The sequence below is a fragment of the Rhinolophus ferrumequinum genome, chromosome 15, assembly GCF_004115265.2.
Source record: "Rhinolophus ferrumequinum isolate MPI-CBG mRhiFer1 chromosome 15, mRhiFer1_v1.p, whole genome shotgun sequence".
Lineage (NCBI taxonomy): Eukaryota > Metazoa > Chordata > Mammalia > Chiroptera > Rhinolophidae > Rhinolophus > Rhinolophus ferrumequinum.
Window position 1 is genome coordinate 18318160 of NC_046298.1, and position 23560 is coordinate 18341719.

At 41.9% G+C, this 23560-nt stretch overlaps 3 protein-coding genes across 5 annotated transcripts in view; 1 reads left to right on the top strand and 2 right to left on the bottom strand.

Moving 5' to 3' along the window:
• Positions 1-233: 233 nt before the first annotated feature.
• DERPC (DERPC proline and glycine rich nuclear protein) lies at positions 234-2704 on the bottom strand. The gene has a single exon (XM_033128887.1). The coding sequence runs from the start codon at positions 2667-2669 to the stop codon at positions 1047-1049; it is 1623 nt and encodes a 540-aa protein (XP_032984778.1). The 5' UTR covers positions 2670-2704; the 3' UTR covers positions 234-1046.
• Positions 2348-10730, bottom strand: CHTF8 (chromosome transmission fidelity factor 8). The gene is made up of 4 exons (XM_033128888.1): positions 10619-10730; positions 3656-3713; positions 3279-3396; positions 2348-2890 (listed from the first exon to the last, which is right to left on the bottom strand). The coding sequence occupies exons 2-4, from the start codon at positions 3676-3678 to the stop codon at positions 2666-2668; spliced, it is 366 nt and encodes a 121-aa protein (XP_032984779.1). The 5' UTR covers positions 3679-3713; positions 10619-10730; the 3' UTR covers positions 2348-2665.
• The window catches only part of UTP4 (UTP4 small subunit processome component), a 30488-nt gene continuing 17551 nt past the window's right edge, over positions 10624-23560 (top strand). Inside the window, exons 1-6 of one of the 3 annotated variants that reach the window (XM_033128878.1) lie at positions 10624-10804; positions 11952-12058; positions 14156-14347; positions 15628-15712; positions 16759-16848; positions 19042-19253. In XM_033128878.1, coding sequence (XP_032984769.1) covers positions 10624-10804; positions 11952-12058; positions 14156-14347; positions 15628-15712; positions 16759-16848; positions 19042-19253 — 867 coding nt within the window. Of the gene's footprint in view, positions 10805-10858; positions 11095-11897; positions 12059-14155; positions 14348-15627; positions 15713-16758; positions 16849-19041; positions 19254-23560 lie in introns of those variants that run through there. The other 2 variants (XM_033128877.1, XM_033128879.1) reach the window with 2 other exon arrangements.

Sequence of the window (23560 nt, forward strand, 5' to 3'; positions counted from 1 at the left end):
TACCTATGATGGCTTGGCTTTTATTGTAGAGGTTAATACAGGGTCTTTGGGGAAAATTACTGGCAGATGAGTGAGCTAATGCTAAAAAATCAAAGCTTGCTTCTTCCTTGAGTGAAAGCATTTTATCTGGCAGATAACGTAGGATTGTGGCCAAGCTGAAACAATGAAAAGCAGTGGGTAAACTTCCTTCTCTGTGGAACAGGTAACAAAATGGAGTGACACCAGCAGCCCTCTCATCCCATTTATTAAAGAAACAGTAAGAAAAGATACAATGCAGGAAAAACAACCATTCTTTCACGTCAGGCTGAACAAAGCACAGTGATTTCTCCCCTTCACTCCCCCCACCCCCACCCTAATTCCCATCCACATCAGTTTAAATTTTGAGGTTCTTTGATTGGGAGTCAGTGGAGAGGGAGTTGGATGAGCTGTAGAGCCTTGATTCTGGTCTTAAGTCCCGGAAATGGAAGTTGCAGGACCAGTCAAGCAGAAATTGTATTTGGTGGGTCTATGAAGTGGTTGCCCACCTCCCTGTTCTGTGTTCAAGCCCCTAGGGAACGGTACGGCAGTAGAGGATGACCAGGTCCAAGATGCCCAGGTCACAGTTGCTGAAGCATGGTCCGTTCACCAATGCAACATTTCTAGAGAGCAGTGAGCTGATTCTCCAGTGGTGAGCAGGGGACTACATATGAATTGGGACCTGCAAGCCAATGTATCCCTGAGGAAAAGTCCACAAGAACAATTCAAGAAACTAGTAAGAAACAAGGGGTAGAAAGCTGTGGGGCAAGCCCAGGCGGCTTCTAGAAGGCTGGGGATCCTTTCTCTCAAGGCCAGGACCATTCCCCACCTGCCGTAGTCCATGTCCCACAAAAAAACATTTCACCTTCAATCAAGAAAGAAGCAGAGGAAAAAGATGGCTCATTTGAACTTGAGCCCCAGCTATGTACTTCAGACTGTAGCTCCGTATCTACCCTTTTACCTAAAACACAGCCTCTGCTCAGAACCACGATGCCTGGAAACCAAAGTGGTCCTGGAGAGAAAAATGCTGTTTAAGGGGGTAACATTCCATTTGGGTACATTGCAGCCATTGGACCCCCTGGTCTGGGGAAAGCAGCTGGATTTGTGCCAGGAAGGCTCCCCATTCTAGGAAATGGGACCAAGGTCTTGCCTACAGGGCCATTCATCCTTGGTAAGGAAGCTGAGTTTAGACCCAGAGTCCCAGTTGGCCTTGCAAAAGGAGCTGGGTTGATACCCACAGGGCCTGCTGGGCAAGAGCCAAGGGGCCCAGGAGCTGACCTGGGAAAAGTAACCTGACCAGGGCCTAATGGGCCTGTAGACCTTGGGAAGGTAGCTGGATTTGGACCCTGTAAGCTAGTGGCCCTTGGGAAGTTAGCTGGGTTGGATCCTAGCTGTCCAGAGGCTCTTGGGAAAATTGCTGAATTTGAGCCCTGGAGGCCCACAGACCTCTGGAAAGTAGCTGGGTTTGAAGCCAATGTACCAGAAGACTGAGAGAAGGCAGCTGGGTTCAGTCCGCCTGAACCTGTCCCCCTTGGAAAGGGATTAGTATTTACCCCCATTGGGCCAGCTGGCCTTGGAAAATGAGCTGAATTAGGGCCTATGGGGCCAGGAGCCCTTGACATGGAAGATGGACTTGGCCCAGGAAGGCTCATTACCCGAGAGCCAGGACCCGAGTTTGGGCCTATGGGGCCAGGTATTCTTGCCATGGAAGATGGGCTTGTGCCCATGTTTCCAGAAGCCTGTGAGAAAGAAGCTGAATTTGCTCCTAAAAGACCTGCTGCTCTCAGAATGGGGGCAAGATCTAGGCCTTGAGGTCCAGCCATTCTTAAGTTAAGACCAGATCCTGTGCCCAAGAGGCCACCTGCTCTGGTGTCCAGATTAGGGCCTGGGCCCAGGCCACCTGCCCTTGGGTTGGGCCCAAGGCCTGGGCCCAGGCCCCCTGCTCTTGGGTTAGGCCCAAGGCTGGGGCCTGGAAACATACCTGACCTTGGGGCAGGGTTTGTACCTATGAAGCCTGATCTCAGATTGGGACTTGGTCCAGAGCCCAGGCCAACGGGTCTAGTACTGGGAGGACCATTCCCAGAAGGCAACAAGATACCTGCTCTCAGGTTGGGTCCTGATCCAGGGCCTAAGGGGCCACCACCTCTGGAGTCAGGACCTGTTCCCAGGAGACCCCCTGCCCTTGAGTTGGACATAGGACCTGGCCCTGGGAGACCCCCTATTCTTGGGTTAGACAGAGGCCCTGGCCCTGAAAGAGCCCCTGCTCTAGGGTTTAGAGCTGGCCCTGGCCCTGGCCCTAAGAGGCCACCTGGCCTTGGAAAAGAAACTGCACCTGTGCCAGTGGGATTCATCCCTCTTGGAAAAGAAGCCATGCTTGGATCACGAGCACCAGCAGGGAAAGGTGCTGGATTTGAAGCCAATGAGCCTGATGAAGTTGGAAAAGGAGATGGGTTCCTTGGAAACGGGGCCAGATTTCCACCAAGAGAACCAGTTGCCATAAGGAAGGAATCCGAGTTCATGCTCAGTGGGTGGCCTGTGTTTAGAACAGGACCCCCCTGTGGTCCCAGGGAACTGTCGAACCGTCCTCGAGGTGGCAGTGGAGCACGAGTCCAAGGAGTTGGCCGCTCTCTAGGGAAAATCCGGGGTTCTTTCATACTTTCTTGGGGACGTTGGTGATAATGGGCTTGGGGCGAGTTTTGAACAGGATCTTGTTTTTGATGAGCGCTGTCACCAGGTACCGGGTGCCAGTCTTGCCACCTGGCTCATCACAGTCCCGCTCCCCAGGAGTGTGTTTGACAAGGACCGCAAAAGGTTTCTCCAGGTGGATGATTTTCCCAAACAGGATGTGATGCCCCACGATCAGCACAGGGATTCCCTTTGGCAGAACAAGAATAAGACGCCTGAGGTTCAGGGCAAGGTCATACACTCAGGTACTTCCTAGCGATGCTCGTGGCAGACATGCTGGCACCTACACTCCCTGGGCTGAGTCTAACATTGCTGAGCATCCACGGAGGACAACCCACCCTTGTGTCCTTTTTTGCCCAGGTAAGAGAATTTTCACTTTTAGAACTGTGACCTTTTGCGATTCCCCAAAGCTCATCTCCCCTGCTACTACAGAGGTGGGGGGAGAACAAACAGCTTAGCAGATTAGCTAGACCTTGATCACAAACCTGAGGGCAGTCCTCACTCTGGATCCTGGGAGCACCACCTTGGTGTAGCTTGCTTTCCTGAGGCATTAGGCAGGGAAAAAAAAGCCCCCTCACCTCAGTGGTGTAATGTAGGTCTCCCAGGAGGTTTCCAGCTAATCCAGTGCTGTAGCGAGCCTCGATCTCCCCCTGTAGTTCCATCAGCACCCATTCTGCCAGGCCTCCAGCCCCAGCACTGCAAGCAAAGGGCTGGCGGTTACAATATTTTTGAGGGGTGAAGGATGAATAGTATCCTACACCACCATTCAAGGCCCAAAGGAACTCTGTTGAGCACAAGTTCTTGGGAAACTGGGCAGTGCTACGCACTGAATTAGAGATTGAAATGCAAAGATTTGTGCAAGATGCACCTGAGGACCCTATTTCTTCCAAGAAAATATCAAACCTATATAGCCCTAATCATTCAAACTAAATAAAAAGTCTCAAAATGTACTCACCTGGAAACAACAATTTGCACCATGAGCCTTCCGTCTTTAAAAAGCAACTGAAAATAAGCTGTAGAGGAAAAAAAAGATTTAGGATAATAATGCTAGCTAATGTTTACCACTTACTGTGTGCTATGTGCTTTTCTAGGTGCTTTAGATACATTTTATTTCATTCCTCTAAACAAACTATAAACTTTAAAAAACTGATGTACATATAAAATTGCTTAAGATCATCAAGGATCAACTACAGTGTGAACAGTTAATAGGTATCACAACTGGGTTCAAGGTCACATAGCTACTAGTTAAAAGAACCAGGATTTGAACCCAAGACATACATTGCACAGCCCAGGCTCTTGACCACTATGCTAACTTGCCTTTTTCAAGGATATTATTCTATTTTCCATTCTACGTCTTTCTAAAAAAAAAAGCTAAGGAATTTTTAGATTTATTTTTTTTTGGTGATGTAAATTTCATGTCTACCATTTTGGTTATCTGATATTTCAAGGTTCAAAGGACCTCCTTTAACTAAAAGCCAAGAAAACTGAAAAGTCCTTCAGACTTTAGTGACTAGGAGTCTGTTTTCTAATGTGAATCTCATCAAATGCTTTAACCATCTTTCACTTAAATACCCTAACACATTTTATACAACAGCACCACCTGGTGGCAAGTTTTGTGGTACTCTACAAGAATAGGTTAAAATGGGACATTTCTGCCTGAAACTGCCTTGACTTGTCTTTCTGGGAAGGATACATTCATGAGGGTTGAGGGGATGGGGATTCTAAACTACAGCTTCTGTATGTCTTTCCAGTGAATAGATGGAGCTTAGTGGAATGTTATTAGTCCAATATTTACCAACTGTACAGCAAGTTAACAGATATTGTAACTGTGCTCAAGCTTAGCAAATACCTGATAAAGTTAAACAGGTTTCTTTACTGATCTGTTAATCTTCATTTTGGATCTCCAAGGAAAAGTATACTGCGAACAGCCTTATAGGACGGCAGAATCTCTATTCTTGAGCACTAAACACACTTTGGGAACATGAGGTTGGTCAAGCCACTGGACTTGAAATGTTAGGTTGCTGCAAAAGTAATTGCGGTTTTTGCAATTTTTAACCTTTTACACTGCAATTACTTTTGCACCAACCTAATATAAACGGCAGCTAATATTTATTGAATTTTTACTATGAATCAGATGTTGTGCACATATATAGGTGGTATCTCAATTGCTGTGACAACTCTATGCGACAAGTACTTACCCCTATTTTGCAGATAAAGCTACTGAGAGATACACTTGCTTGTATGTGGAACACACAACTAGTATGTGGCAGAGGCAGCCTAAGAACCTAGGCCATCTGACTTTATCTACAAAGGACTACCCAATTCTGTCCTCCCAAAGGAGAAATCCCAGTGCCAGTGAGAATGAAAAGCCATCAGGCAGGCTCTGCATACATGCAAGAGCTGGTCAGAAGGGCAACAGGGAATCAAGAGGGCATCCTCGAATAAGCCAGACCTTTGGAAGCAGCACTGGAAGCAGCACCAGTTGTAGCAACACTTGAGAACAGGTAACAGACTAGTTCAGGAGGGCAAAGGTCACCTGACAGATAAGGAGGCACTACCATGACCATCGAAAGAACCACCAAAAGCATTTTAAAAATTCTTCTAAGGTTTCTTGAAGGAGAAAGGATAACAATTTAAAATCAGAAGGCCTAAATTCAGGTTCCAGCCTGTAATTATGGAACTCATTACTGTAACTGTCATCATACCTAAGTCACTTAATGACTGTGGGGCTAACACCTCGGTTATCTGACTCATTCAACTATTGTGAAGACATAATATGTGCAAAAAAAATGCCTTAAATTCCTTAAGTTCTATTCAGATGAATACCTATTATTTTAGAGGATAAAATGAATAAATCTGTATTTCCACAGTATAATTTTGACTATAATTTAGAGAACGGTAGGTGTATTTTAGTCATGAATCAAAACAGGCTCAATAACTAGAAAATGAAGTCATTGAGTTTCTAAAGGTTAATAAATGTATATAGATTAAGAGGGGGTTCTTGTACATAAGCTTTTAAGGACTGATGATGCAGTACAGTCTCCGTGATGTGTATAAGCTATAGTAAAATATAGGTGGTTTCAGAGAAGCAATGTGTTTAAACAGCTCATACACATGTTCCAGGTAAATCATGGCAGGGAAGGTCAATCTCCAAGGCCTCTGACCACGTCTGAGGCAGTCATGTGGACTGTTTAGGAAAAGGGGATGCAGAATTATTTTCAGTGCATTCCTCACTTCCTGTAAAGTTTCCTGTTAGAACAGGAATTCAGAACAGTGGCCTCAGTGGGCCAAGGAAAATAGGTGCCTGGCAGCTGGGTCAGAGTAGCTGTACCCACATACTAATACCAGTACTTCAATGAGCACACGTATGTAGGAGGCCCTGCCTGAGTACATTTACTGATACTGGCAGACATCTACTAATAATGCTCCTGAAAATAAGAATTCTGTGGCCTACAGCCTCACCATTCTGGGGCTAAACCCAGTGAGGCTGGTAAAAAACTTGTGCTAGACCTACTGGGATGCTGCAGATGTGAATACAAATGAATTCATACCCAGTTTGTGAGACTAGCTCATAGGAAGCCGCAAACTGACCTGGTTACACTTATGTATATGAGGGTCTAAGCATCTCTATCAAATTTAAAAATTTGTTAAGGGCTAAAGTAGGTAGGTATACCTGGTTACTTAGGACACACCTGATGGATGGGACTGGGAATATGTATTTCACTTAGTGTGGAGTTGACTAAAAAGGATGAGAACATGCAGCCTAGTCTGTCCTCATCCCCTTGAGAGTAGTCAGTTAATAGGAAAACAAAAAAGTGAAGTATAATACAAATCAAATCTATTAGTAATAATGAATACGATAACATTACAATGAATATTTTCTGTATAATAAACAGATTTGTAAGTCTTCAGTCTCAACTCATTCCATCAACACTTAAAGACAACAGACAACTAAAGCAATTTCTAAGTGTTCTACGATACTGCTTCTGTAGAAACTGCAGTTTTATCAAGAGCAACATTTGAAGGCACAGTTTGATGAATATATCAAATCATAAAACGAAAAGGAGTTAATGGAAGAGCTCACCCAGCACCTATTTCTTTAAAGAGCCCTGAGTTTAATCCCAGATTTGGCTAAGACCAACTTGTCTTTGGTTAAGAATAATTCCAAGTTGACAATGTAACCGTAGTGCCAGGGAGAAATTTCTGTAGTGTCACTTTTCAAAAGGATAAATTCATTAAATCCATGACTAGACTCTGGACTTGGGAGAAATAGGAAAGTATAGGGAAAAACCCAAACCTCTTTGCCCTGCAATGAATTATTTTTATCAACCCCACTCATAAAAGAGGGACACTTTTTCTACTCGGTTTTTCTGGACCTTCAGTAAAGCTAAATAAACAATACATAAGTTCTAGTAATATATTCCTAACTTAGGTGCCTTTCGCTCTGTAAAGGAATTTTTTTCATACATTTAAATCCTAATTATTTTCCTACTTAAAAAAAAAAAAACACCCAAGCCTTTTTTGGGAGCCTCAAAATTTCTAGAAATGTTCCTTATCTAAGCTCGCCCAGATCATGCCAGTCTTAAGGCCTGCAGCTAGTTTGGAAGGCCTGGGTAAAGTTAAGATACTGTTGCTTCTTCTCAGAAAAATGCTCCAGATGACTAAGACCCCTGAACAAACCAGAGCAGCAAAGGAACCTGCAGTCTCAGAACCAATCCAGATCCATAACGGGAATCCTAATCAAAACCCAAAAGGTTTGACTGTAATCAGAACAATCTGGGATACACCCTTATTATTTGGTTATCTCTACTTTGAAGTTAGTTACTATTTAAATTATTAAAAATATGAAAAATCAAAATGCCACAGTTTCTAAGAAAAAAATCCAGGCAAAGTATTTTTACTATACAAAAGGCTTCATTTCTCAAACTTTCATTTCCGAAATGAAAACAATCCTATGACACAGGCACTGTCTTATCACTCCCATTTTACAGATGAGGAAAACAGGTTTAAGAGAAGCTAAATTAGTCACAAACCTAATAAACTGTAGAGCTGGAATGTGAACCCCAACCCCTCCACAATATGGCTTCTCTTGCAGTCCTCTCACAGACCGCTCTCCCCTACAGTACATCTACAGTAAAATTTGAAAATTCTACTTTAGCACCTTAAAAGATCCTATAATCTGAATCCTATTATTCTCCTTGCTCCTTGAGATTACTACTCTAGACAGGTTTAAGGGCCAAAGTAGGTATACAGTATGTCTGTATGAGAACTTCTGATTGCTTTACTCAGTAAGGAACCTATGTGGCAAGTAACCTATGTGGAAGATCTCATAACTTGCCACCAAAGTAGCTATTACATCTGTGGGGCAGTCAGTTAAAACCCAACAATAAATAGCCTGTTTATTATCATATCCAATTGATTTTAGAGGACATTCGTCACTGATTCATTTTAATCAAAATTATCTTATCCTTTTGGTTTCTGAATTGTTAAATGTTAAACTGTTAAAAAATGACTAACGTCTTATGTCTTATACAGAACAGTGTGAGCAATGATCTTCATAATGGTAACTGCCCCCAAAATAAAATGTGGCAGAAGAAAGTGATATGTATCAAATTAAATAGAACATACAGCTTTTACTGAAAAAGGGGCTTTGATTCAATGGTTTAACATAGCTACAAATAATTAAATTTTACTAGAGCTAAATGTTTTATGAATTGTTTTCATTAGAACCTTTCTTGTATTTTAAGCTTTTTTTCTTTAAGGGAATAAAGGCTTTAACTTTACAATTCTTAAAAAAAAAATTATTAAATACAGGACACAAAATACGTTTGCAACTTGCTAGGCCAACAATGATCATTTATTGAGCTCTGATTTGGTCCCAGGGACTATTCTGTGTGTTTAGGGATACAGGGAGAACTTAAGTTGTCAGATCTGGATTCTGTGATTATGCCACTTATCCTATGTGTGAGGGGGATAGTTTAACCTCAAGTTTCAGTCCCCACCAATAAATCAGGCATAAAAAAAGAACCTATTTCAAAGTGCTTTTGTGAGAATTAAATGAAGTTATAAATATAAAATCCTCAGCACAGTGCCTAACACATGGTAAGCCTTTAGGATCACGCTATTGATTACCTGGAGAAACATGGCTTTTTCTTTGTATTATGTCCAATAGAATGTCTTAATACTACACTCTGTAATTATTTTAATGTTTGTAGTGGAGTAAAACATTCTATAGAAGCAGCGGTCATCAGAATAAAATCAGATTTATATAATAGAACAATTCAAACATGGCAGTCAGGGTTTACCAAACTGCTTCAGGAATTAAGTTCTGGAAGGTTTTCCCTCTAAACATGACTATTTCTCTGTATGCCTTTCCACCGAATGAACAATTCAGGAAGTTTACATACAAATGAATACCGATTATTTTTATTAGCAGTGTTACTGTGGTTTTGTGACTCAAAGGGATGGTCTAAGTTGCAAAGGGGATCTTGTCTCGACAGCCTTGTATCAAATGCTAAAATCCTGTTTCTAAATGAGAATCTTGCTTCCCTCCAAAAAGGGGCTTTGGAGGGTAGGTGGAACTGAATGCTTCCAAACTTTTAATTAGCGAAGAGTGTGTTCGTAAACGTGTGTGGATACTATGCATACACGTGGTACTTTCCCATCACATTTTAGGATTCCCATGATGGAGGGAATCAATTACTGGTATTTGTAGACAATGGGTGGAAAAGATGGCTTCAGTCGATCTGAGTTACTCCAGTTTTCTCCATCTTCTCCTACTCTGCAGCCCCATCTGAACAGTTTCTCCTCTCACGGGTACGGCACCCTGATTTTCCCCAAAGCCCCTTCCTTTCTAGCCCACCTTAAGGTCTCCCTCTATCCTGCATTCTCCTCCCACCAGCCCCCATCTTCTCCACCCTCCCCCGAGCTCCCTCCCATCCCTTCAGTTTCAGCTACAAACACTTCCTATTTCTGGTCCCGCCCACAATCCTCTTCCCCAACCCCCTCCAAAATTACCCCCCGACTCTCGCTAGGACCCTCTTACTATGCTGTTTCACCCATTCTCCTACCTCCCAGGGAAATTATTCTTTACACTATCTTACTTCACACCCCCAACTAGAGTGATCTTCCAGGCCGTTCACCCTCCTCCGAAAGATTACTCTTTAAACGTTTTCCCTCTACCACCCTCATTCTCCAAATCATTCCCTAATCCCCTTTATATTCCGAAGTACTTCGTTCCTTTAGGACCCCACCCCACTCTTCGCTCTTCTCTCACTCCGCCCACAAAAGAACCGGGATCACTCTCCAGACTGTGCCTTCCTTCCAACCACCCTCCAAAATTACTTCTCCCAGCAGCCTCCCCCCATTTAAAATGTTCCCTCGAACAAACCTCTCAATCCTAACCGCCCCTCCGGAATCCTTTCTGGTATTCCCGCTACTTCTTGGGTTCCAGTTCTACCCCGCTCCCGCAAGCCTCGCATGCTGGGATCCCTCCCCACTGGGGAAGAGCCCCTTTCCACACATACCTCAAGGATCCGGCCCGCGCCGCCCCCTTCTCCGTCCTCTGCCCGCGCTCGGCCATCCTTTCCGCCCTGCTCCGCTCCGCCCGCTCCCTTCCTTCCCTCCACCTTCGGTCTCCACACCGCTCCCTTCCCCCACAATTCCCGACCTTCCTACCCCCGGGACCCCCCCTGGTTCGCCCCCACCTCTGCCCGGCCCTCCCTGCTCCCCTCCCCCTTCCTGGCCTCCCCTCCCCCGCCCGTCGCTCCCCGCCCCTCCGCTCGCCATTCTTCTCCCCGAGCCGCGCGCCCCGCCCGGCCCCAGCTCCCTGGCTTCCCGCTCCCTCGTACCCTCGCCCCCATCCCCGGCTTGGCCCTCGCTTCCCGCGGCCTCCCGCACCCCCCGCCCGCGGCCTGACCTGCAATGGCGGCCGCCGAGCGCGGGGCCGCGCGGCCAACGGGCGACAACCGAACCTCCCGCCGCCGTCGCCGCCGCTGCCGCGAGCACTCTCTGCGCACTTCCGGCCTTGCGCCGCGAGCACTTCCGGGGCAGAGCGCGCGCGCACGTGGGTCCGGGGCGGAGAGAGGCCCGCGCCGATCGGCGGGTGAGTTGGGGAAGGGGTGTGAAGAGCCGCTGCGGGAGAGGGAATTTTTGAGGGGGTCCGGCCTGCTCTGGGTCGACGCCGATGGAGCTCTCCGGTTCCCTGTGTCCAGGCCGGGAAGGGGCTGCTAAGAGGTTCCCTGACATGGAAGGGGAGGCGGAGACCTTGTGCGTGCTTCAGACGCCCTCTTTGCCGGGCCGGGCCGAAAACACCTAGTTCTGCCCACAGCTTCTTCCTAACCTTAAAGGGGGACGAGTGAGGGGCGAACCAGACCCGGCCTCTACCGTTGCCGAGTGCGTTTGTTGGCGGCGGGGATGGGGTGGAAGGGGTAGTTGTCAGATGCCAGACCATGTCCTCCATGAGGAGCTCAAGATTCTGCCTGCCCTCTCAGCCCACCGACACTACCATAGTTTGAGTCTGTGGTTGGCAAACTTTGCCTGCAGTCAAGTTAAGGAGAGGTGCTTGCTAAAATGTAGATTCCCGCCCCCAGGAGATTGGAATTTTGAAGCTATGGAATAGGATCTGGAATCTTGGATTTTTAAAAACCATTTTTCGAGGTGATTTTGATTCAGGAGTTCTGAAGACCTTATTTGGAGAAACTGATTTAGGCTGTCAGCATTTCTTGCCTCTTTAAAGTGGTCGTGATGCTTAACTTCTTCACCCTCCAAGAAACCTCATTCACAAAATAGAAAGGAGGACCTTAGTTCTTCCTGGGATACAACTGGTCAACTCCATGTGTCTCCCATCGTTCAAGTGCTCACTCCCATTAGAAAATGAGGTTATGTTCAGTTTATTGCTGAAGGTCAGGTTTTAGATTGTCACCCCAGACTGCTTCCTTCAGGCAGTTGTCAGGATTGTTAGAAGTCTAGGTGATGGTCTATGTGTTGATCTTTCAAATTTTTTGCAGAAGAATCTTTAGCTTGTGGAGGTTGATAGAGTCTTGTGTGTGGAATGAAAATATCATTCGTTAGATACTTAGAAATGAACCTCAACAAGATACAGTTTGAGACTTCCATCCAGAACAGTGATAATGAGGGACAATACATATGACATACTGCAGTTAACTTTTAACAATGACTCTCTTTTCCTCTCCTAGGAATGGGTGAATTTAACGTCCATCGAGTTCGTTTCTTTAATTATGTTCCATCAGGGATCCGCTGTGTGGCTTACAATAACCAGTCAAACAGATTGGCAGTTTCAAGAACAGATGGCACTGTGGAAATTTATAACTTGTCAGCAAACTACTTTCAGGAGAAAGTAAGTCATTTGGGAACCTGATTTGGTGTTTCTGATGTTAATTTTCTTCTTAAGTTCAGTTCTACAAAAACTTGTATGTCTTCTGTAGTCAAAGGGATCATAAACAAGTGACTCTCCCTACCCTCTCTGTAGTTGTTTTGAACTACTTCTGTAGCATGCGATTTCTTGTCTGACTGATGAGAAGAAGCCCAGAGTTTTGATCTGTGTACTGCTGGTTAGAAAGGTCCTACCTAGGAATTGTGGCGGCTCACTGTCATTTGGAAACGGAGGTTTGCTGGATTCTTTGGGCACAAGAAGGAAAATTGTCAAGACCATTGCTTTATATCAGTTTTCGCACCATTGCAACTTTGGTAAGGTGACATTTCCTGCTTGGGGGTGTCAGTACCAATGTCACTGTCAGTTCAGAAAAATCGATGAAACATTTTTATGTTAAACTTTTTGGTGATGTGATAGTAGGAAGATGGATTCCTAAGTTCACCTGTCTGAGAGGATGTAGACTTACATGCCTATATTTGGGAGTAAAGGAGATTTTAAATTAGACAAAGTACCATTTGGATGTATGCAGAGGGCTGTTACAGCAGCATTTTTTTCAAAGGCACTGACTACTGATTTCATGTGCAACATTTAATTCAATTCACATGTATTGAGTGCTTTATATGCCCTGGGCAATGTAACGTAAATGGATAGATGGATAAATGAATGAATTCTGTGCCCAGCAGCCTAGTACTTGGAATGTAGGCACTTTGTAAATATTTCTGAATGAGTGAGTGGCAAGTATTAGGCATAAAGATGAATATCTGAGGCCCTACCTTCAAGGAGCTCAGAGTCCACTGGGGAAAAGATGAGTATACAGTTTCCAAACACTGGTAATTTTTATATAAAGCTAAGCACAAGCATAGAATCTTAGTGGAGAGATGCCTTATTCTGATGAGGTGGGTTTAGGAATCTTGGAAAGGGATGACTTATGGAGCTGACCCCTGAAGAATTAATAGAAGTTTAAAAATTATTGGCCACCACAACTAGGTCACATTCTGTAGTATGAAAAACATGCTATGATACATGCTTGTTGCATCCTGTGTTTTTCTGTCATTTATGACAGCTGTGACTATGATAGTTTGTATGTTTGTTTAATGTATTTTTTCTCCACTGAACTTCAAATTTTACGTAAACAGGGACCATGTCAGTGATGTTCACGACCGTATCCCTAACATTTAGCAAGTGTCTGCTAGTACAAAGCCACTGCTGAGTTAATATTTGTTGAATGAATAAGTCAACCATTCCTTACCTAGTAGTGTCTCTTATTTTCTTCTCTCATCTGTTTTTTCAACAATTGACTAATTCAACCTAGTCTGCTTTCTCCATATTCCCTATTATTTAAGATTGCTTGGATCTGTTAATCAGTCTCAGAGCAAGAAAAAATTGTATCTGTAGGAGTGAAAAAAATAGGGACTAGGAGAGGTAAGACCTACATTCTCTTCGTGTCATTGACTTTGGGCAAGCCACTTAGCCCACAAGTACTAGTTTGGCCTTTTTAAGTTCAAATTATACCTGCTTACTCTCTTTTGTGTCAAGCAGACAAAAGAATAAAATGCCTTAATAGGTATGAAACCTGAGTGCTAAGAGAGCACTTGGAAATCTGAAATTTGAATAAAAAGCCGGAGTGAGCTGCATTAGTTTATCTTTCATTTTTTAAACAGCTTTTTACAGGTGAAATTGACACACAATAAGCAGCATGTATTTAAAGTATACACATTGATAACTTTTGACAAAGGTATACACCTTTGAAACCATCACCCAATTACGAGTTACGTTGATTATTTTTTAAATTAGATACATCAAATGCAATTGGATACAAACTTTATTCTACTGAAAGATTTTGCAGAACAAGTCTAGTAAGAGAAACAAAACCAACTGTGTAAATAACTAAAATGTAAAACTGAAAAAATGAAAATGTCGATAGACATGATCTTCTGATAGCACAAAACCCCACACTAGTTATTTCTTGGGAAGTATTTTAATTTTTACCATGTTGCCTATGACCACTAGCTGATAGCTGGTAAATTCGTGATGGATTGAGAAGTTACGATCTTTCTGTAGTTTTTCCCAGGTCATGAGTCTCGAGCTACGGAAGCTCTGTGTTGGGCAAAAGGACAGCGACTATTTAGTGCCGGACTCAATGGAGAGATTATTGAATATGATTTGCAGGCATTAAACATTAAGTATGCTATGGATGCCTTTGGAGGACCCATTTGGAGCATGGCTGCAAGTCCCAGTGGCTCTCAACTTTTGGTCAGTATGCATCTATTGGTAATTTAAACCAAGATTTCTCTTGTGCCCACTTAAACTTTCTTCCTTGTGGTCATAGGAAGGTAGATTAAAATTATGTAACGGCGGGGTGGCCTGATGGCTCAGTTGGTTAGAGTGTGAACTCTTAACAACAAGGTTGCCAGTTCAATTTCTGCATGGGATGGTGGGCTGCGCCCTCTGCAACCAGGCTTGAACACTGCGACTGGACTTGGAGCTGAGCTGTGCCATCCACAATTAGATTGAAGGGCAACAACTTGAGTTGGAGTTGATGGACCCTGGAAAAACACACTGTTCCCCGATACTCCCCTATAAAAAAAATTTTTTTAAATGGCATATAACAACTCCAATGAGAGCTGGATTCCGGCAACCCCAATATAAGATTGGGATTGATATTGAGGATCAAAAGTCCCTTGTCCTTTTGCATCCTTTCTGCTGCCACTTTGGACCTCAGTTATTCATTTATGAAATGAGAGCGTTGTTCAGTTGAGCATTTTCCAAACATTGTTCTCTTTGGAATTGGGAGATGTAGATTTTTTGTTTTGTTGTGCTTTTTGTTTTATTATAAATTTCATTTCAGAATACAGTACCTTAAATTCTTTTGTAGAGTCACAACACACTAATGTATATTGAAAGTTCTGAGAGATCCTTCTACCAGTTAACCTGTAGAACTTATTTCACCACAGTGTTTCTCAAAAATTGAGCACAAACTGAGAAGACTACTTCCCCCCCACACACCATTAACATTAGAATGGTGCTTTCAGAGATTTAATTTTCGGTGATAAATCTATGATTTTCTTGATTTGCACTAATTTGTACAATACCTTGACAAGTCTCCGTGTAGGTTATATAGTTAATAGGTCTTTTATTTAGGGCACAGAGATGGCCCAGTAATCGCGCTGGGAGTTAATATAAGAGAAACACTTGCATAAGTGCCCCAAAATATGTAAGATACGAAAATATATAAGAATGTTCACTGCAGCACAGAGATGCTCTGTGAAATCTTACTTCTATTCTATGTCCTGTGCAGGAATTGAGGTACAGATTAGCCTGCTTTCTGGTTAGGGCATGAAGGCTGCCAAAAATATACTGTTAGTTTCTTGGTACCAGTACTTTTTTTCTCTCACTCTCTATTTTTCTCTTTCAGAGCAAGTGATCGCTTTAGGGAAGAAATGTATATATTTTTAAATATATATACATATATATATTTAGTTAAAAAATACAAAATGCTTATCTCCTATTTTCTATCTCTTTTCCCCTAATAGATTGGCTGTGAAGATGGATCTGTGAAACTATTTCAAATCATCCCAGACAAAATCCAGTTTGAAAGAAATTTTGATCGGCAGAAAAGTAAGCATCATTTTTGGTGGGTTAGTAAATAGCCTTAATAAGAAGCTATGTTTTTGTATCATTGGGGATGGGATATTTTCCCATGGGTCCAGGTAATATTTTATCTACGTGCTAACTTTATCTGAGTGCAGAGTATGTGCTGGAAGCCATCCCTAGCTCAGGCTTTCTCTATTGTGTAGCATAGTTGTGATTGCCTGGTTAAGTAGTAATATAGAAAACTAGAAATACAAAAATAGGAAAACTCGTGTTTCTGTGTAAGTCAATTTGTTCTCACTTATCGTTGTGATGTTTTAACAAGTGTGCATAAAGTCTCAAAACTAGAATTTTATTTTTAATGTCTTTGGGGTGTTGTTTTTCAGTTACAAAGGTGATATAATGCTTGTTAAAAATTTCATACGTTTAGCCATGAAAGAGAAAATATCTCATTCCACTAGTAGACAACATTTTGGAATTAATCTTCTAAACAAATACAAGGGAGTGCTTGCACTTATTTTTTATCTTGTTTTTTCACTTGTTATATCACAGACATCTTTTTATGTCAGTCATGCTAGTGTGCATGGCGTTGCATTTTATGATTTCTGTAATTTAGCCAAAATCCTAATGATGGATTTTTTTTTTTTTTTTTTTTTACTGCTACAAACAGTGCTGCAGTGAACATTCTTATGTATTTTCATATCTTATATATTTTGGGGCATTCATGCAAGTGTTTCTCTTATATTAACTCCCAGTGCAATTATTGGGCCAAATGTGCACATTTACATTTTGTTAGGTTACTATTATACCAGATCACCCTCAGAAGGTTGTGCTTATTTACATTCCCGTCAACCATTTACATATTACTAAAGTTAGTATCAAATACTTCCTTATGGATCCCAAGTCAAAGTTGTTCCTCATCTGTTATAAAATAGTTCTTCACAAGAGTGCAGTAGTGAGAGTTAAGACTGTAGAACACTAGCCCTATAGATAATTGTGGAAGGAGAACTCAGTTACCCTTTGCTGTATATTTATGTGTAGGTCACTTTCTTTTTTGTTGTTCAACTCCCAAGGTCGCATCCTGAGTCTCAGCTGGCATCCCTCTGGCACCCACATTGCAGCTGGCTCCATAGACTACATTAGTGTGTTCGATGTCAAATCAGGTGACTGTTTTTCTCACATTCCTGGATTTCTAAAAGCTCAAGCCCATGTCATGCTTTCAATGACCTTTGGGACCTAACCTCTCACTAACCTTCTGAGATGTTCACCGTGACTTTCAGTCCTTTCTTGGATTACTGCTTCTGCTTTGGGAGGAATCTTTGTTTTTTCATGGGATGTAGCATTTTTGTCGTACTACTCACGTAGTAAATTACCTTTCCTTTCTTATATGCTTTTTATTAATATTGTTTCTCTCGCTATATGTGTGTATATACACGTGTGTAAGTATACATATGATATACACACACACATACTACACACACATATTCTACACACACACATATGTATATCTGTCTCACTAATTCATCCTTTAATTCTTCCAATTGTATAAATTGGGTTCAGACACATCTGATTTTCTTTCTATCACTTTTATCTTGAATGATTCTCTGCTGGAGCCTTCTGACCTGCTCCAGTGTAGCCAGTTTCTGGGCCGGCTGCACAGCTTTGAGATCCTGATCTCTGATTATTCAGTCATTCCAGGGAACTCCTTTGCTTTTCTCTGAGGTCAAATCCCGTTTCCTGGTTTATTCCTTTGTTGGGTGAATCCTGAGAAAGGGTTCTTGAGAAAGGATTCTAGGTTGGAAACTATTTTCCCTTAGAATTTTGAAGCCATGGCTTCACTGTCTTCTAGCCTCTAGTATTATGAAATCTGATGCTATTCTGAGAGTAGATCCTTTGTATGGGCTGGTGTCTCTTCCCACCCCCCACCCCCCCGGGAGCTTTTAGGAACTTCTCTTTATCCCTACTATTCTGAAATTTAATAATTATGTTTTGTGGTGTATCGATCTGTTAACATCACTTTTATTGGACCCTTGATAGGTTCCAAAAACCTGTGTTTTTCAGTTCTGGGGGAAATTCTAATAATTATTTTATAGATGGACTTCCATTTTCTCTTTCTGGAATTTTATTATTTCAATGTTGGCTCTTCTAATTTTCTTATCTCTTTTTCCCCTCTTTTTGTCTCTGACATTTTTCTCTACTTCCTTGGAGAGTTTATCATCTTTATCTTCTAATCTGGTTATTGAGTTTTTCATTTCTTTCGTGTTCTTTTTTGTTTCCTGAATATCCTTTTTTACAACATTCTCTTTTTGTTTCATTATATACTAAAACTTCTCTTTTTAAGGCTGTTCATGATAACATTTGTCAAGTGTTCTTCACCCTGGCTGTTTCCTCCTTGTCGTTTATTTATGTGCTTTTAGTCTGGGCCCTGCCTTTCCTATTAAGGCTTTCCCTAAGGCTGATTGCTGTCCTGAGTGGAGCCTACTCCCCATGGGCTTCACTGAAGACCTATCTGGCTGAACTGTTTGGGGTGTTAGGCTCTGAAGACAGGTACTTTAGATCTTTTGTGCTGGTCATATTCCCCAGAATTTTTTTTTTATTCTGCCTGGTGATAATCAGCCTGGACATCATCAGTCTAAGAAGAAAACTGGAGTTCTCGACATTCAGTTAGTAAATCTTCACGTAATCTATTTTCCATCTAGTATTCCCACCCTTAGTTATGCCTGATGTCCCTCTTCAAAGAACTGGTTTCCAGTCTGCTGTTGAGGTGGGTCTTTGGGGAGTTGCCCGGCTTCTTAGTTAGGGGTGGGTATCTGAGGGATCTAAAAGTTTCTTAAACTTACTTTCAACCAATCCCTCCTTTACACCCCACTTTGACCTGTTTCCAAAATATCTGGGGTCACCAGTTCCTGAGTTTTCTGAGGGTTCCATGGTATAAATCAGGTGGCTTCTTGGCTTTTCCTATTGCTTATTTGGAACTTAGTTTCAGAGCTCCACTAAATGAGTTACCACTTTCTGTGTTCTTTCCAGTTCCCAAATTTGGACACTGTTGTCTCTCCCTTTCCCATGGGGTTTTGGTAAGAGCAGAGTGTAATGGTTGTGGTTAGTTGGCCAGTTTTAAGTGAAGTCTCAAATGTCTCTCTCCCATTTCACCTCCCTCAAAAAAAATTTGTCCCTGCCCCTGCCCCTACTTCTCTCATCTTAGGCAACCATTTTGGTGTTCTGAGACTGGTCACCATAACTACTCTTTACTGGCTCTCTGGTTTGTGCTCAGGCAGATAACACATGCCTACCACAGGCATTTGTTGAAAACCAAAGGAGAAATAAGTACCATTCAAATGTGGGCATTTATTTTTCAGGGAGCGCTATTCATAAGATGCTCGTGGATAGGCAGTATATGAATGTGTCTAAGCGAAAGTGTATCATCTGGGGTGTGGCCTTCCTGTCTGATGGCACTGTCATAAGTGTGGATTCTGCTGGGAAGGTGCAGTTCTGGGACTCGGCTACCGGGACACTTGTGAAGAACCACCTCATCGCAAATGCTGACGTGCAGTCCATTGCTGTATCTGATGTGAGTATAGTCCCTGTTTGGAGCAGTTCCTGTGCGATCTGCAGGGCAGGTAGAGAAGTCCGTGGCGGTGATGCTCCACAAGCACTGTCCCCTAATCCTCAGTGTTATGCTGAAGGCAGATGAGTTTAGGACAGTGCATCTGAAAAGCTACGTCATTTTCCTCAACTCTCTTACTCTCAACAATGAGTTAGAGAATATTCTCTGAAAGATTAGTTAGCAGAGTGGTTTTCTTCAGATACTCCCAGTTACCGCTAGTTAATCGAGTAGTCTGATTAGAGAGAGGGCACAGGTGTCCTAGAAGAATCTTGAGAAGCGCTATTTCCTCTCTTCGTACAACTGTTCTCCTCGCTTCCTATCTTGGGAAATTAGATGATAATGTTATAGTGATTTTGAAAAATGTTAATTTTCTCCTATTTGAATAAAACTTAAGCAGGTTTGTGTTGAACAAGTGTGTCTCTTCCCTTTTGGTAACCAGGATTCTTAATCAGAAACCTTTGGGTATGTTAGCAGTGAGATATGGAAGTGACTTTGAAGTTTGTTGACAAGGTCCTTTATTCTTGATATTCTTAGTTGGAGAATTATTTGCTTTCTCAAGTGTGAAAATCCAGTTTCTTAGTGTAGAGATTGCTTATACTTGGCTTTTCTTGCCTGTGAAATGTTCCTATCCCATGAGAACAATTTGATGTGCATTAAAGCCCTATAAAACATTTAGATGTCACATGTAAACTATAATAGAAGTATAAGTTGAAATGAGTGGGAGAAATTCTCCTTTTAAGATAGAGTGTTGATCCAAAATGGTTGTAATTATTAGACTTAATTATTAAATTCAATATCATTTAAAGTGTACTTAAATGTTTTCCACCCATTTTAAAGACCAAAGAGGAGGTATGTTTACTGCTGTGGAACAATTTACAGGCTATACTGTTACAGGGGAAAACAGAACAGTATTATAGTGTATAATATGATACATAATAGTGTATTAAGAGAAGGGACAGATTTATATATTAGATATCCTATATTAGATAGTTGTATGTTAGATATTTTATGTATATGCAATTTTGCTAGTAGATATAGAAAGAATATCTCAAAAAATTCTTTAAATGCAAATGATGATAATTTCTGGAGACGGAAGTTGTAGGGGACGGGTGGGAGGCAGGCTTAATTTGTATTGTATACCTTTTATACTGTTCTTCCTTCTACCTTGTGCCTGTATTACCACATTACATTGAATCTTAGATATAAATGATTGTAGAACATGCCATAATTTTGTTGTGGGAAAGAAGAAACACTGCCAATTAAACTATGCCCCAGTGCTTTTTTAAAAAGAAAAATTTGTATTTTATGTTATAAGCATATAATATGAACTATTAATATTGTAGGGTTATACGAGATGTGATAAAAAATATGATGAATGTTTAAATTAAAGAAAATTATTACAGTAAAAGATACATTGCCATTAATCCCCCTTAAAGTACTCCCCCTCGTTTCAAACACACTTATTCCACCGTTCTTGCTACTTTTTGAAGCAGTTCTGGAAGTTCTTTTTTGTGAGTGTCTTCAGTTTCGCTGTCATGGCTGCCTCAATGTCCTGAATCAATTCAAAACGTTTACCTTTCATGGTCATTTTGACTTTGGGGAAGAGCCAGAAGTCACACTGTGCCAGATCTGGTAAATTAGGTGGCTGAGGACACACCTTAATGTTGTTATCTGACAGAAATTGCTGTACCAGAAGCAATGTGTGACACAGAGCCTTTCCGTTGTGATGAAGAAGTACGGTGAATGCTGCTGCCAAGTGCCATCCAAGGGAAAGGCAGAGATCTTCAATATGGGAAGCGGCTCGAACCGATATGTTGAACCTTAATAATAGTGTGACAAGTTTCAACTTGATCGGTGCAGTCAGTCTGGTATGAGCTACGGTTGAGAGAATTAAAGTATGCCGTAAGTCATCCTCCATCATGACAATGCTCCGTGTCACACATCGCTTTTGGTAATTGGCAATTTCTGTCAAAAACGAGCATTACGGTGTGTCCTCATCCACCTTATTCACCGGATCTGACACCATGCAACTTCTGGCTCTTCCCCAAAGTCAAAATGATTCAGGACATTGAAGCAGCCACGACAGCGCAACTAAAGACACTCATGAAAGAGGACTTCCAGGACTGCTTCAGAAAGTGGCAAGAATGGTGGGATAAGTATTTGAAATGAGGAGGAGTATTTTGAGGGGGATTAATGGCAATGTGTCTTCTACTGTAATAAATTTTTTTTATTTAAACATTAACTATATTGTTTGATCACACCTCCTATAAGGCCAATATAAACTGACACAATGCTTTTTTAAATACAGATTTTATATTTTACTTATTGAAGAGTTCCTTGAGACTTAAACATAAATTTTTGTCGTATCACTCTTGTGTATATATGTGAAAAGGAAACTAAGTGAAATAAAAATGATTCGAGTTTTCCTAAACCTTCTTCCCATTCGGAGTGGAATCCTGAATCACTTTTAGACGCAGTCATGAGGGTTCGTGTTTGCCACACATGCCGCCCAGCCATCTGTAGTGTTGGTGATGATGCTCCATGGGGGAGCTTTTCTTTTTTGCTTCTGATTACATTTCTGAGGTTTTAATGTTTGCTCTTTATCTGAAGATGTTCCACACGCCCAGGTTGAAAGGTACAAGATACGGTATCCTGATTTCAGAACTGTGAAAATGTGGAAAAATATGTGCCTGAGAATCAATGAATTGTACTTATTCAAAATCGAAAAATGCAATTGTTCAAATTCCAGCCCTCAAAAATGCGTATCACAAACTCTGCAGTTGGGCAGATTTGGGTTTAAATCCCAGCTGTACCACTTAATAACTAGATACCTTCCTTGGGTAAGTTACTTCTTCCTTTGTGAAAACAAGGATGCTAGTGATACATACCTCAGTTTGGGGAAAGATTAAATGGGTAGTGCTTAAAGCACTAATTACATCGTCTGGCACAGTGAGTGGTATTGGCATTATCATTTTCACATCTCTTGAAACTGATCCTAATTTCAAGGTTTTTCTCCACTATACTCTCTTGCCAGAACGGCTGGTTATTTTTAGATTTCTTTTTATTGGATTTTCATTGACTAAAATGTGAATAACAGTAAACACCCTGTCCTTTGATCTTAGATGTCTTTCACCCTCATCAAGTAGGCGAGTGCTGATTCCTGCAGGGCGTTGGAGGGAATATTTGCTTTCATTTACTCGGCAGTCCTGAGATTTTTTTCCTGTGTGAAGCAGTCACTCTTTGATTAAATCAGGCCATACACACACACCCCTTCCACGTCTGCTTTTCCCTTGCTTCATTCCTGCTGGGCCCTGAGAGAGCCATTCTTTCTTTTTCCGTTCTTTTATGATTCTACCTCGGGAAAAAGATGTGGACTGAGGGACACCTGCCTTCCCAATCCCTTTATATAGGTGGGACTTTGAGCAAACTGCCCCTTTTTTTTTTTTTTGTAAACTAAAGGAACTGTTCAGTGGGAAGTCAGAGGGGAGAGTGTGTGAGTTCTTAAGCTGCCCTGTGTCTCCACTTTTGCCTTGGGCTAATGGTTTTCAATTAGCATCCTTAGAGGAGGTGAAGGGGAGACTGATCTTGGCCACCTTATGTGCTGTTTTTCAGATATATTTTCCTTCCTTCTCCAGCATCATGTGCCTGCAGGTGACCTCAAAGAGAGTTGGCACAAGCTTGAGGGGGTGTGGTGTGCCCAGAGCAAAGGTTTTGGAGGCAGGTGACCATGTGTCTTTGTCATGTCTCTAAACCTCTTGAAGTACAAGTTTCCTTATCTGTGTAAAGGTCTATTAAATGATTGGGGCGGTAGGGGTGGGGGGTGGGATGCTAATATCATGACTCATACAAACATGAAATGGAAATATGTCAGAGATTTTCTCTGTAACTCATTTACTGGGAGAACCAGTAAGATGTTATAAGCACTTCAAAGGAGAATTCAAAGAACAGTTATATAAAGCCATCAAGAATGCTGAAATGAATTTCAAATTGTTGTAAGACTCATTGTCCATAGGGCAATAATCAGTTGTATTCCACCAGGCAAAATTTTTTGTATTTCTATGAAAAAGAATCTTTTGTATCACTCTCAGTTTTCTATAGTTTACAGACTTGTGAAATAGCTCCCAGACCATCAAAGGGCTCACGAGACCAGGACACCAGTACTTTTTATGCTTATTTCAAAGTCTTCCACAATTTCTCCTGATAGGGCAAATGATGCTTAATTTTGCAAGTTATTGAAGGACTAGAGATGATACGACATATATAAAGTTCCT

What these genes read in the sequence shown, in the direction of transcription:
- CHTF8 (XM_033128888.1), bottom strand. Translation starts at nt 3,678, where the DNA reads ATGGTGCAAATTGTTGTTTCCAG. An exon ending in GTGCAAATTGTTGTTTCCAG is followed by an intron (nt 3,397 to 3,655) that starts GTGAGTACATTT and finishes CTTTGCTTGCAG; the next exon opens with TGCTGGGGCTGGAGGCCTGG. An exon ending in ACCTACATTACACCACTGAG is followed by an intron (nt 2,891 to 3,278) that starts GTGAGGGGGCTT and finishes GTTCTGCCAAAG; the next exon opens with GGAATCCCTGTGCTGATCGT.
- DERPC (XM_033128887.1), bottom strand. Translation starts at nt 2,669, where the DNA reads ATGAAAGAACCCCGGATTTTCCCTAGAGAGCGGCCAACTCCTTGGACT.